Source organism: Panulirus ornatus, chromosome 19 (assembly GCF_036320965.1).
Source record: "Panulirus ornatus isolate Po-2019 chromosome 19, ASM3632096v1, whole genome shotgun sequence".
Taxonomy (NCBI): domain Eukaryota; kingdom Metazoa; phylum Arthropoda; class Malacostraca; order Decapoda; family Palinuridae; genus Panulirus; species Panulirus ornatus.
In genome coordinates this window covers 30,619,822-30,633,327 of record NC_092242.1, presented here as the reverse complement: position 1 = coordinate 30,633,327, position 13,506 = coordinate 30,619,822, and the positions used below count along the sequence as shown (strand labels likewise).

At 45.0% G+C, this 13,506-nt stretch overlaps 1 protein-coding gene and 1 pseudogene across 1 annotated transcript; both read right to left on the bottom strand.

Moving 5' to 3' along the window:
* Positions 1 to 8,362: 8,362 nt before the first annotated feature.
* On the bottom strand, positions 8,363 to 9,995 carry LOC139755687 (uncharacterized). Its single transcript, XM_071674335.1, has 2 exons — positions 9,259 to 9,995; positions 8,363 to 8,906 (listed from the first exon to the last, which is right to left on the bottom strand). Exons 1-2 carry the CDS (start codon positions 9,993 to 9,995, stop codon positions 8,363 to 8,365), a joined length of 1,281 nt encoding a protein of 426 aa, XP_071530436.1.
* Positions 9,996 to 10,910: 915 nt separating this feature from the next.
* On the bottom strand, positions 10,911 to 11,522 carry LOC139755279 (uncharacterized; annotated as a pseudogene).
* Positions 11,523 to 13,506: the final 1,984 nt, after the last annotated feature.

Genomic DNA, 13,506 nt, shown 5'->3' with positions numbered 1-13,506 from the left:
TGGGAATGTCTTGGCAGTAAAGTCAGGGGTTAGTGAGAGGACAAGAACAAGGGAAGGAGTAGCATTACTCTTGAAACAGGAGTGGTGGGAGTATGTGATAGAGTGTAAGAAAGTTAAATCTAGATTGACATGGATAAAACTGAAAGTTGATGGAGAGGGATGGGTGATTCTTGGTGCATATGCACCTGGGCATGAGAAAAAGATCATGAGAGGCAAGTGTTTTGGGAGCAGCTGAATGAGTGTGTTAGTGGTTTTGATGCACGAGACATGGTTATAGTGATAGGTGATTTGAATGCAAAGGTGGGTAATGTGGCAGTTGAGGGAATAATTGGTATACATGGGGTGTTCAGTGTTGACCTTGCAGATTTATGTGCTGAAAAAGGACTGGTGATTGGGAATACCTGGTTTAAAAAGCGAGATATACATAAGTTTACGTATGTAAGTAGGAAAGATGGCCAGAGAGCGTTATTGGATTACGTGTTAATTGATAGGCGGGCAAAAGAGACTTTTGGATATTAATATGCTGAGAGGTGCAACTGGAGGGATGTCTGATCATTATCTTGTGAAGGCGAAGGTGAAGATTTGTAGAGGTTTTCAGAAAAGAAGAGAGAATGTTGTTGTGAAGAGAGTGGCGAGAATATCTGAGCTTGGGAAGGAGACTTGTGTAAGGAAGTACCAGGAAAGACTGAGTACAGAATGGTAAAAGGTGAGAACAAAGGAGATAAGAGGAGTGGGATAGGAATGGGATGCATGTAGGGAAGCAGTGATGACTTGCGCAAAAGATGCTTGTGGCATGAGAAGCGTGGGAGGTGGGCAGATTAGAAAGTGTAGTAAGTGGTGGGATGAAGAAGTACGATTATTAGTGAAAGAGAAGGGAGCATCATTGGGACGATTTTTGCAGGGAAATAATGGAAATGAGTGGGAGATGTATAAAAGAAAGAGACAGGAGGTCAAGAGAAAGGTGCAAGAGGTGAAAAAGAGGGCAAATGAGAGTTGGGGTGAGAGAGTATCATAAAATTTTAGGAAGAATAAAAAGATGTTTTGGAAGGACGTAAATAAAGTGCGTAAGACAAGGGAACAAATGGGAACTTCACTGAAGAGGGCTAATGGGGAGGTGATAACAAGTAGCGGTGGCGTGAGAAGGAGGTGGAGTGAGTATTTTGAAGTTTTGTTGAGTGTGTTTGATGACAGAGTGGCAGATATAGGGTGTTTTGGTCGAGGTGGTGTGCAAAGTGAGAGGGTTAGGGAAATTGATTTGGTAAACAGAGAAGAGGTAGTAAAAGCTTTGCGGATGATGAAAGGCAGCAAGGCAGTAGGTTTCGATGGTATTGCACTGGAATTTATATAAAAAAGGGAGTGACTCTGTTGTTGACTGATTGGTAAGGTTATTTAATGTGTGTATGACTCATGGTGAGGTGCCTGAGGATTGGCGGAATGCTTGCATAGTACCATTGTACAAAGGCAAAGGTTATAAGAGTAAGTGCTCAAATTACAGAGGTATAAGTTTGTCGAGTATTCCTGGTAAATTATTTATTTATTTATTTTGCTTTGTCGCTGTCTCCCGCGTTTGCGAGGTAGCGCAAGGAAACAGACGAAAGAAATGGCCCAACCCATCCCCATACACGTGTATATACACACACGTCCACACACGCAAATATACATACCTATACATCTCAATGTACACATATATATCCATACACACACAGACATACATATATACCCATGCACACAATTCACACTGTCTGCCTTTATTCATTCCCATCGCCACCTCGCCACACATGGAATATATATACACATATATATATATATATATATATATATATATATATATATATATATATATATATATATATATATATATATATATATATATATATATATATATATATATATATATATATATATATATATATATACATATATATACATATACACATATACATATACACGGTGAGGCAACAACCACAACATAACGAAAAAAATATATACATATTTTTCAATACATTTCTTATACACAAATGTAATGCCGTTTCGGAACTCGATCCCCCACGTAAATAAAATACTTAATTTACCAAAAGAAAAAAAAAAAAAGAATCTAATTTACCAAATATCTACGTCATATTCTACTGACAATCACCCAAATTGAATAACTTTCTTCCTACTTTCTCTGCCGTGATGAACAAGAACATTTAATGATAATCCTACCGTAGTGCACTGGTTCATATAGGGTTAACTCCATTCCAGCGAGAGAAAACGGGGTTCATGTGGAGAAAACGGGGTTTCACAAAGAGAAAACGGGGTTTTGAAGAGAAAACGGGGTTTTGAAGAGAAAACAGGGTTCATGAAGATAAAGCGGGGTTCACGAAGAGAAAACGGGGTTTTGAAGAGAAAACAGGGTTCATGAAGAAAAAAAAAAACGGGGGTTCACGAAGAGAAAACGGGCTCATATAGAGAAAACGGGGGTTCATGAAAGGAAAACGGGATTCGCGAACGTATGGCGGTCATTTCTCAACCATTATGTGAACACGGCTACGCAACAACGGGCGTGACCCCGGGCTCACCACTCCTGCTACAGCGCTTACAGAGAGAGAGAGAGAGAGAGAGAGAGAGAGAGAGAGAGAGAGAGAGAGAGAGAGAGAGAGAGAGAGAGATAGAGATGGGCTCACCACTCCCACTACAGCCCTTACAGAGAGAGAAAGAGAGAGAGAGAGAGAGAGAGAGAGAGAGAGAGAGAGAGAGAGAGAGAGAGAGAGAGAGAGAGAGAGAGAGAGAGAGAAGACAAGAATATAACAAAGGACTTCAGCTTGGACGAGAATTTAACCACAGAAGCAATTATCCACCATCATGATAAAGAGATAAATGTGCGCTTAATTCTGCTCGTAACACACACACACACACACACACACACACACACACACACACACACACACACGCACACATACATACGGGGGGACTCAAGTTACTAAGATCTGAAATGGAATATATAACTCTTTAGGACACACAACATTAAAACACCATTGAAATATTACGAATATATATATATTATATATATATATATATATATATATATATATATATATATATATATATATATATATATATATATATAAATATATATATATATGTGTATATGTGTATATATATGTATACATTGAAATGTATAGGTATGTATATGTGCATGTGTGGGCGTTTATGAATGTACATGTGTATGTGGGTGGGTTGGGCCATTCTTTCATCTGTTTCCTTGTGCTACCTTGCTGACGCAAGAGACAGCGATTAAGTATAATAGATAAATATATATCAAACTAAAACTATTCGCCATTTCCCGCGTTAGCGAGGTAGCGTTAAGAACAGAGAACTGGGCCACTGAGGGAATATCCTCACCTGGCCCCCTTCTCTGTTCCTTCTTTTGGAAAATTAAAAAAAATTGAGAGGGGAGGATATGTATATGTATATATATATATATATATATATATATATATATATATATATATATATATATATATATAATTATCCCTGGGGATAGGGGAAAAAGAATACTTCCCACGTATTCCCTGCGTGTCGTAGAAGGCGACTAAAAGGGAAGGGAGCGGGGGGCTGGAAATCCTCCTCTCTCGTTTTTTTTTAATTTTCCAAAAGAAGGAACAGAGAAGGGGGCCAGGTGAGGATATTCCCTCAAAGGCCCAGTCCTCTGTTCTTAACGCTACCTCGCTATCGCGGGAAATGGCGAATAGTATGAAAAAAAAAAAAAAAATATATATATATATATATATATATATATATATATATATATATATATATATATATATATATATACATATATATATATATATATATATATATATATATATATATATATATATATATATATATATTTTTTTTTTTTTGCTTTGTCGCTGTCTCCCGCGTTTGCGAGGCAACGCCGGGAAACAGACGAAAGAAATGGCCCAACCCACTCCCATACACATGCCTTGATTCAATCCACTGACAGCACGTCAACCCCGGTATACCACATCGCTCCAATTCACTCTATTCTTTGCCCTCCTTTCACCCTCCTGCATGTTCAGGCCCCGATCACACAAAATCTTTTTCACTCCATCTTTCCACCTCCAATTTGGTCTCCCTCTTCTCCTCGTTCCCTTCACCTCCGACACATATATCCTCTTGGTCAATCTTTCCTCACTCATTCTCTCCATGTGACCAAACCATTTCAAAACACCCTCTTCTGCTCTCTCAACCACGCTCTTTTTATTTCCACAAATCTCTCTTACCCTTACGTTACTTACTCGATCAAACCACCTCACACCACACATTGTCATCAAACATCTCATTTTCAGCACATCCATCCTCCTGCGCACAACTCTATCCATAGTCCACGCCTCGCAACCATACAACATTGTTGGAACCACTATTCCTTCAAACATACCCATTTTTGCTTTCCGAAATAATGTTCTCGACTTCCACACATTCTTCAAGGCTCCCAGAATTTTCGCCCCCTCCCCCATCCTATGATCCACTTCCGCTTCCATGGTTCGATCCGCTGCCAGATCCACTCCCAGATATCTAAAACACTTCACTTCCTCCAGTTTTTCTCCATTCAAACTCACCTCCAATTGAATTGACCATCAACCCTACTGTGCCTAATAACCTTGCTCTTATTCACATTTACTCTTAACTTTCTTCTTTCACACACTTTACCAAACTCAGTCACCAGCTTCTGCAGTTTCTCACATGAATCAGCCACCAGCGCTGTATCATCAGCGAACAACAACTGACTCACTTCCCAAGCTCTCTCATCCCCAACAGACTTCATACTTGCCCCTCTTTCCAAAACTCTTGCATTCACCTCCCTAACAACCCCATCCATAAACAAATTAAACAACCATGGAGACATCACACACCCCTGCCGCAAACCTACATTCACTGAGAACCAATCACTTTCCTCTCTTCCTACACGTACACATGCCTTACATCCTCGATAAAAACTTTTCACTGCTTCTAACAACTTGCCTCCCACACCATATATTCTTAATACCTTCCACAGAGCATCTCTATCAACTTTATCATTATATGGGAGAGTATTAATTGGCAGGGTGAAGGCGTGTACAGAGCATCAGTTTGGGGAAGAGCGGTGTGGTTTCAGAAGTTGCAGAGTATGTGTGGATCAGGTGTTTGCTTTGAGGAATGTATGGGAGAAATACTTAGAAAAACAAATGGATTTGTATGTAGCATTTATGGATATGGAGAAAGCATATCATAGAGTTGATAGAGATGCTCTGCGGAAAGTATGAAGTATATATGGTGTGGTAGGGAAGTTGTTAGAAGCAGTGAAAAGTTTTTATCGAGGATGTAAGGCATGTGTACGTGTAGGAAGAGAGGAAAGTGATTGGTTCTCAGTGAATGTATGTTTGCGGCAGGGGTGTGTGATGTCTTCATGGTTCTTTCATTTGTTTATGGATGCGGTTGTTAGGGAAGTGAATGCAAGAGTTTTGGAAAGAGGGGCAAGTATGCAGTCTGTTGTGGATGAGAGAGCTTGGGAAGTGAGTCAGTTGTTGTTCGCTGATGATACAGCGCCTTTGGCTGATTCATGTGAGATACTGCAGAAGCTGGTGACTGAGTTTGGAAAAGTGTGTGAAAGAAGAAAGTTGAGAGTAAATGTGAATAAGATCAAGGTTATTAGGTACAGTAGATTTGAGGGACTTGTCAACTGGGAGGTAAGTTTGAATGGAGAAAAACTGGAAGAAGTGAAGTGTTTTAGATATCTGGGAGTGGATTTGGCAGCGGATGGAACCATGGAAGCGGAAGTGAATGATAGGATGGGGGAGGAGGCGAAAGTTCTGGGGGCGTTGAAAAATGTGTGGAAGGCGAGAACGTTATCGTGGAAAGAAAAAATGGGTATGTTTGAAGGAATAGTGGTTCCAATAATGTTATATGGTTTCGAGGCGTGGGTTATAGATAGAGTTGTGCGTAGGAGGGTGGATGTGTTGGAAATGAGATGTGTGAGGACATTCCCTGGTTCAGTCCATTGACAGCACACCTACCCCGGTACACCACATCGTTCCAATTCCCTCTATTCCTTGCACGTCTTTCGCCCTCCTTCATGTTCACGCGCCGATCGTTCAAAATCTTTTTCACTCCATCTTTCCACCTCTGATTTGGTCTCCCACTTCTCCTCGTTCCGTCCACCTTTGACACATATATCCTCTTTTTCAATGTTTCCTCACTCATTTTTTCCATGTGACCAAACCATTTTAATACACCCCCTTCTGCTCTCTCAACCACACTCTTTTTATTACCACACATCTCTCTCACCCTTTCATTACTTACTCGATCAAACCACCTCAAACCACAAATTGTCCTCAAACATCTCATTTCCAATACATTCTCCCTCCTCCGCACAACCCTATCTATGGCCCATGCCTCGCAACCATATAACATTGTTGGAACCACTATTTCTTCAGACATACCCATTTTTGCTCTCCGAGATAACGTTCTAGCCTTCCACGCATTCTTCATCGCTCCCAGAGCCTTTGCCTCCTCCCCCACCCCGTGACTTACTTCCGCTTCCATTGTTTCATCTGCAGCCAAATCCACTCCCAGATATCTAAAACACTTCACCTCCTCCAGTTTTTCTTCATTCAAACTTACCTCCCAATTAACTTGTCTCTCAACCCTATTGAACCTAATAACCCTTCTCTTATCCACATTTACTCTCAGTTGTGTATATGCCTTTACCCTCTCAATCAATACCCTCCCATATAATTTCCCATGAATACTCAATAATCTTATACCCTGTAATTTGAACAGTCACCTTTATCCCCTTAACCTTTGTAGAATGGCACCTCAGGCACCTCACCATGAACTATACATGCATCAAGTATCGTCACCAACCAGTCAACAACACAGTCACCCCCTTTTCTGATAAATTTCACTGCAATACCATCCAAACCCGCCGCCTTGCCGGCTTCCATCTTCCGCAAAGCTTTCACTACCTCTTCTCTTTTTACCAAACCATTCTCCCTAACCCTCTCACTTCGCACACCACCTCGACCAAACACCCTATATCTGACACTCTATTATCAAACGCATTCAACATACCTTCAAAATACTCACTCAGTCTCCTCACTTCACCACTCCTTTTTATTACCTCCCTATTACCCTCCTTCACCGATGTTCCTGTTTTTTTTCTTGTCTTACGTACTTTATTTACCTCCTAGCAAAATATTTTTTTATACTCCCCAAAGTTTAATTATACTTTCTTACCCCCAACTCTCATTTGCCCTCTTTTCACCTCTTGCACCTTTCTCTTGACTTCCTGCTTCTTTCTTTTATATATCTCCCAGGCATTTGCTCTACTTCCCTGCAAAAATCTTCCAAATGCCTCTCTCCTTATTACTAAAAATTCTACTTTTTCATCCCACCGCTCACTACTCTTTCTAAACTGCCCACCTCCCACCTTCCTCATGCCACAGACATCTTTTGCGCAAGCCATCATTGCATCCCTAAATTCATCCCATTTCTCCCCCACTACCCTTACGTCATTTGCTCTCCCCTTTTTCCACTCTGCATTCAATCTCTCCTGGTGCTTCCCCGCATAAGTCTGCTTTCCAAGCTCACTTACTCTCACCACTCTCTTCACCCCAAGATTCTCTCTCTTTTTCCGAAAATGTCTACAAATCTTCACCTGTGTCGTAGAAGGAGACTAAAGAGGGCAGGAGTGGGGGAGGTTGGAAACCCTCTCCTTCTTGTATTCTGTAGATTGTCGAACAGTAGCACGACGCCGGAAGACTGTCGAGGGTTAAGAAAAGACTGGAACTCTGGCGGACAAAACAGTTGTTCAAGAAGCTCAGGTTACACGTTAGAGGTTCAAAGGTCGTGTGACATCTGCTCATCGCAGTCCACGTCAGCACTAACTCACTTCCCATGCATACCCTGCTCCACTTAGTAGTCCTACGGCGGCCAATCCCAAGCCGTGATTCAGTGACGTGACCACGTCATCGTGAGTCACTGAATCACCAAGTCATCTGACATCTCACGTACCCAACTCAGTTACAGATATATAGCTCTCCGTCCTGATCTTTAAGCAGATCACTGTACTGAAAACGGTCCACCGGACTGCGCTCTCTTAGTCGTCCTGGACTCTCCTCCTCAATCTCGCTCGAACCTTCGGCTCCATCTGTGGCCTAGTTGTTTCTAGTGGTAGGTACATGAGTCATCAGATTGTCGTCTTCTGCTTCGTTCCCAGTAGCTTCATCCACAGCCGATTCCTCCACGACCGATGGTTGCGACGTGACTAGCCGTAGAGCACGCACGTGACGCGGCATGCCGTCGACCTCGACGTTCTGCGCAAAGAAGACCCTGGTCACCAATCTAATGGAGCACTGAACGTAGCATCTTCTGTTGGGATGACGGATCCGCACTCTGTCGCCGACCTTGAGGCGATGTGCACGTTGTCTGACCGATCATGGTCGCTTACACCGTCTATTCCGAGCAGCCTAACCTCGTACCTGAAGATTCGATTCGATGAAGGATTGTCACCTCGTGGCGTCACATTGTAGCAGACGGCCTCTGCAACAGAGCAGCGTTTCCGCGCCGCTGTTGTCTTCACTGACCGATGACATTGTTCCCATATCCCGTTGCCGGAAGGGACGTTCGCACAGCGATATATGACGCTTATCCCCAAGCAGCTGGTGAACTCGTAGAACGACAAACTGCGAAAACTGGTGACGTTATCGGTCAATAACTCTTTTGATACACCGCGCTCATAAAACACCGACTCCAGCTGGTCGATGACACCAGTCGCGTCTTGACGTCTGAGCCTCCTCCAAATGGCATATCGTGATGGGCCACAGTCTATCAGTGTCAGATAGCGCTGGTCCTCGACCTGAGAGATGCCCACTCTGACTCTGTTCCAACAATATGAAACTCCTAATGTCCCTCTTTCCCACCTTACGGGCGCTAGGTCAATAGATCGGCACGCTTCGCACCCTTGCACGAAGTTACGCACTTCCCGTCGAATGATCGACGGGAAGAGTCTCCCGGTAGAAATGCAGAGTGCGCTTAATGCCACTAAGCTCGCTGGTTTCGTAAATGTTAGCGATCTCGCGCTCGGACACGGCAAAGACAGTCCCGCAGACCGACTAGATGCCTGCAGAAGACAACTACTTGTGTGGCACTCTGGTCAGCGCGTCAGCCTAGTTCTTAGCCTCGAGCTGCAAAGCGTATTCACATATAACTGTTTTTATAGTCTCCAGGCACCGGCGGGTAAGCATTTCGCTGACAGCTTTCGTTTTCAGACGCGATCTCCCTGACAGAGCGTCCATCAACCAGTAGTACATGGTCTTCGAATCAGTCATCAACAATAGCCTTTCCATCATCCAGGCGACTGCAAGGTTAACTCCTCGAAGCACGGCATCCAGTTCGTAGAGATTAATGTGCGAGCATTCGTTCTGCCGTAGCCAGCAGACGTCCTCATTGATATTGTCGTTCACCTCCAGCACGGCCCCTATCGCAAGAGAACTGGCGTCCAACCGTACGACGGCCTCGTCGCCAACAATATTCCAACGACCTTGAGCTGGTTCCAAACATTTCATACGGTATAGGGTCTCGGCGAGGATCGAGTGCAGCTCCGGATTGGTGAGCTCGCTGTCCCAGGAGGTGGTGACCGCGTTGGCTCTTCTTTTCAGGTAGGAGGCCGCCGCACACAGCCAGCCACAAACAGGTAAGTGGCTCGTCAGGCGCCCACACAGGGAAAACGCCACGCGTGATCTCAACTTCTCCAGCACCTCACCAATGTCGTTGTCTCGCTTCCAAAAAATCCCACGTCGCTTCACCCTAGACTCATATGACCCACACTCGAGCTTGCAGACCAAGCCGTGATAACTGAGGCGTTTCTCAACATCCATCGCAACGTCCACCAGGATGTCATCCAAGTACGAAGTTGCACAATTGATCCTCTCGTCCCAACTCAGTGCAGTACTCAGAACCTTCTTCATTACCAAGGGAGCGATGCTCAGTCCATAGCCCAGTCGCGTCAAACAGTACCACCGTCCCTGGAATACCACCGTCTGATACGGCCACAGCGAATGGTCCACGTGGATCTGAATGTAGGCCTTACGCAGGTCGACAAGATCTTCTGCCCACTGCGGCGCCACTCTCTAATCTTCTCGTCGCAGACGTCCGCGTCGGCCGTATGTGGACCAAGATGAGAGTTCAGCTCATGGAAGTGAAGCACCGGGAGCGCTTTTCCTTTATCCTCTTATACAACGGCCATCAGCGGGATCGTCCCCATCATAGTTCCATGACGCATCTCGTCACGTGGAACTAGCCAGCCATCCGCGGTCCATTGCGACAACTCGCGTTCGTATTCTTAGTGAGCCTCCGGTCGCATCCGGTACTCAAAAGTAGCGTTCAACAGACGTGGTGGTTCCGTACCGTCACACCACTTCCACAAAACTGTCCACTTTCTCGCTGCCACATCATAGGTCACGGCGAAATCCTTTTTATCAATAACGGGACCTGATGATACACTCGCCATTCATGCCGAGAACGGTTTTAGTTCAGAGGCCTAACGACCGCCACCACCAGCACCTCCACTGGTGACGCAACTCCCTAAGGCAGCTGGACGCGCACCACACCCGTTCCCTCGCACAAGTACCATTCACCGCTCAACTTCATCATACAAATATCCCTGCTACGTCCAACGGGAACACATGGAGACGTGCGCGATGCTCCTCGTGCAGCCAGTGTTCACCAGGGCGTCGCAGCTCACCCCGTCCACGATCAATCGAACCATCGGCAGAGGGCCCGTTACTGAGGAGCCGGAGAGGATGCTAACACTGGCCCTACCTCTCCTAATCCTTTTCCCGGTTCCTCAGCACGAAGAAGCGTTATGCCCTCAGCGGCCACAGCAAAAGCAGCTTATGTTGCCGCGTCCACCTCGGCGCCCAACGCGTCCAGCTAAACAGTCACGGGCGTAGTGACTGGGCTGACCATAGTCACGGCAGTTACATCTACCTCGACCTGTTCACCAGCACGAGCAGGGCGACGCAGCGCAGCCATTCTCCTCAACCGGCACGGCACGAGCGCAGCTCAGGCTCTGGCCAATGTCCAAGGATTCTATACATGAACCAGCCCGTAGGATGCGGCAGGAAACGTCAGGTATGCCGGCCACAAATGCACAGGCCAGGCCGGTGCCAGGCATGCCCCCAAACAGTGCTCCCAGACGACGCAAGTCGGACAAAGTACACGTCCACCAATTCCCCATCATCGAGCTTACGAGCTGTAAGCGCAGAACCGATCGGACGCAAATGCGGAGACAAGAGCTTCCTTGATTCTTTCGTATACCGCCTTGTTGGAACTGCTCAGCTGCTGGTAGACAGCAAACGCACCGTCGGTGAGCCGCAGTGGTATGTTGTGTAGACCGACAAACCTCGCAACTGACATACCAGCTCGAACTCATTCAGCCACTCAATCACGTCGTGTGATGATCGGTCGAACTCTGGAATCAATCGGACATCCATCACCAGATTACTCACTCCAGTCGCCAGGGCACCGGCCTTTCCAATGTCTTCCCCTACAGTAGACATGCCTAGATAGCATGTAGATAGTCGAATAGCAGCACAACACCCGAAGACTGTCGAGGGTTAAGAAAAGACTCAATCAGACAACACTTGTTCAAGAAGGTCAGGCTATACGTTACAGGTTCAAAGGCCGTCTAACAACTGCTCAGCACAATCCACGGCAACACCAAACTCACCTCCCACGCACACCCTGGTCTGCTCTGTAGTCCGGTAGGCGGCCAATCCCAAGCCGTGATTCGGTGGCGTGACAGATGGCGTCGGTAACACGTCATCGTGAGTCACTAAATCATCGTCACTTGACATCGCATGTACTCAATTCAGTTACAGCCGTAACAACATATTTCAATTTCTAAAAGAGAAAATAGAACAAGGAGCCATGCGGAGAGTGCACATCCTACTCAAAGGCTCAGACTGGGGTGTCTGAATGTGTGTGGATGAGAAAAAAGGAGAGATAAGTAGTATGTTTGAGGAAATAAACCTAGATATCCTGGCTCTGGGTGAAGCGAAATTCAAAGGCAAAGGGGAAGGATCGTTTGGAAATGTCTTAGGTGTAAAGTCAGGGGTTAGTGAAGACAAGAGCTAGGGAAGGAGTAGCACTACTGAAGCACGAGCTGTGGGAGTGTGTGATTGAGTATAAGAAAATGAATTTCAGATTAATGTCGGTATAACTGAAAGTGGGTGGCGAGAGATGGGTGACAATTACTTGTGCTTATGCATCTAGCCATGAGAAGAAAGATCTTGAAAGGCAAGTATTTTGGAGCAGCTGAGTCATTACGTCAGCAGCTTTGGTGCTCGAGACCGAGTATGTGTGAAGGTAAGTATCTTGGTGGTTGAGGGTATAATTGGTTCGCATGAGGTATTCAGCGTTATGAATGGATACGGTCATGAGTTTGTGGAGTTGTGTGCTGAAAAACAAACTGGTGATTGGTAGTACTTAGTTTAAAAAGAGAGATATACATAAGTATACGTATGTGTAGGAGAGATGCTTAACAGGCATTATTAGATTACGTATTAATTGATAGTTGATAAACTGATAGGCATATAAGGGAAAGGCTTTTAGATGTAAGTGTGCTGAGAAGGGCAGCCGGCGGGACGTCTGATAACTATCTTGTGAAGGTGAGGGTGAAGATTTTTGCAAAGGTTTTCGAAAAAGAGGAAACAGTGTCAAAAGAAGAGAGTGGTGAAAGTAAGTGAGCTTGGAAAGGAGAATGAGTGTAGAATGGCAAAAGGCGAGAGCAAAGGAGCTGAGGGGAGTGGATGAGGAATGGGAGGTATCTAGGAAAGCAGTGATGATATGTGCAAGAGGTGCATGTGGCATGCGAAAGGTTGTGAGATGGGCTGATTAGAGAGGGTAGTGAGTGGTGGGATGAAAAAGTAGAGTTGCTGGTGAAAGAGAAAAGAGAGGCGTTTGGGCATTACTTAGAGGAAGGGACGGCAAATGGCTGGGAGATATATCAGAGAAAGCGGCAGGATGTCAAGAGGAAGGTGCAGGTATGGAAAAAGAGGCCAAATGAGAGTTAGGGTGAGAGAGTATCATTAAGCTTTATGAAGAATTAAAAAGGTTATTTGGAAGGAAGTAAATAATGTGCGAAAAAAAGAGAGCAAATGGAAACATCGGTCAAGGGAGCAAAGGAGGAAGTGATAACAGGTAGTAATGAAGTTCGGAGATGGAGTGAGTATTTTGAAGGTTTGTGTTTGATGATTTGGCAGATGTAGGGTATTTTGGTCGGGATGGTGATCGAAATGAGAGAGTCATGAAGAGTGGTTTGGTGAAGAGAGAAGAGGTGATGAAAGCCTTGCAGAAGATGAAATGAGGCAAGGCGACAGGAGTCGAAGGTATTGCAGCTAAATTTATCAAGAAAGGGAATGATTGTATTGCTGATTGGTTGATGAGAATATTCAGTGTATGGCTCATGGTGAAGTG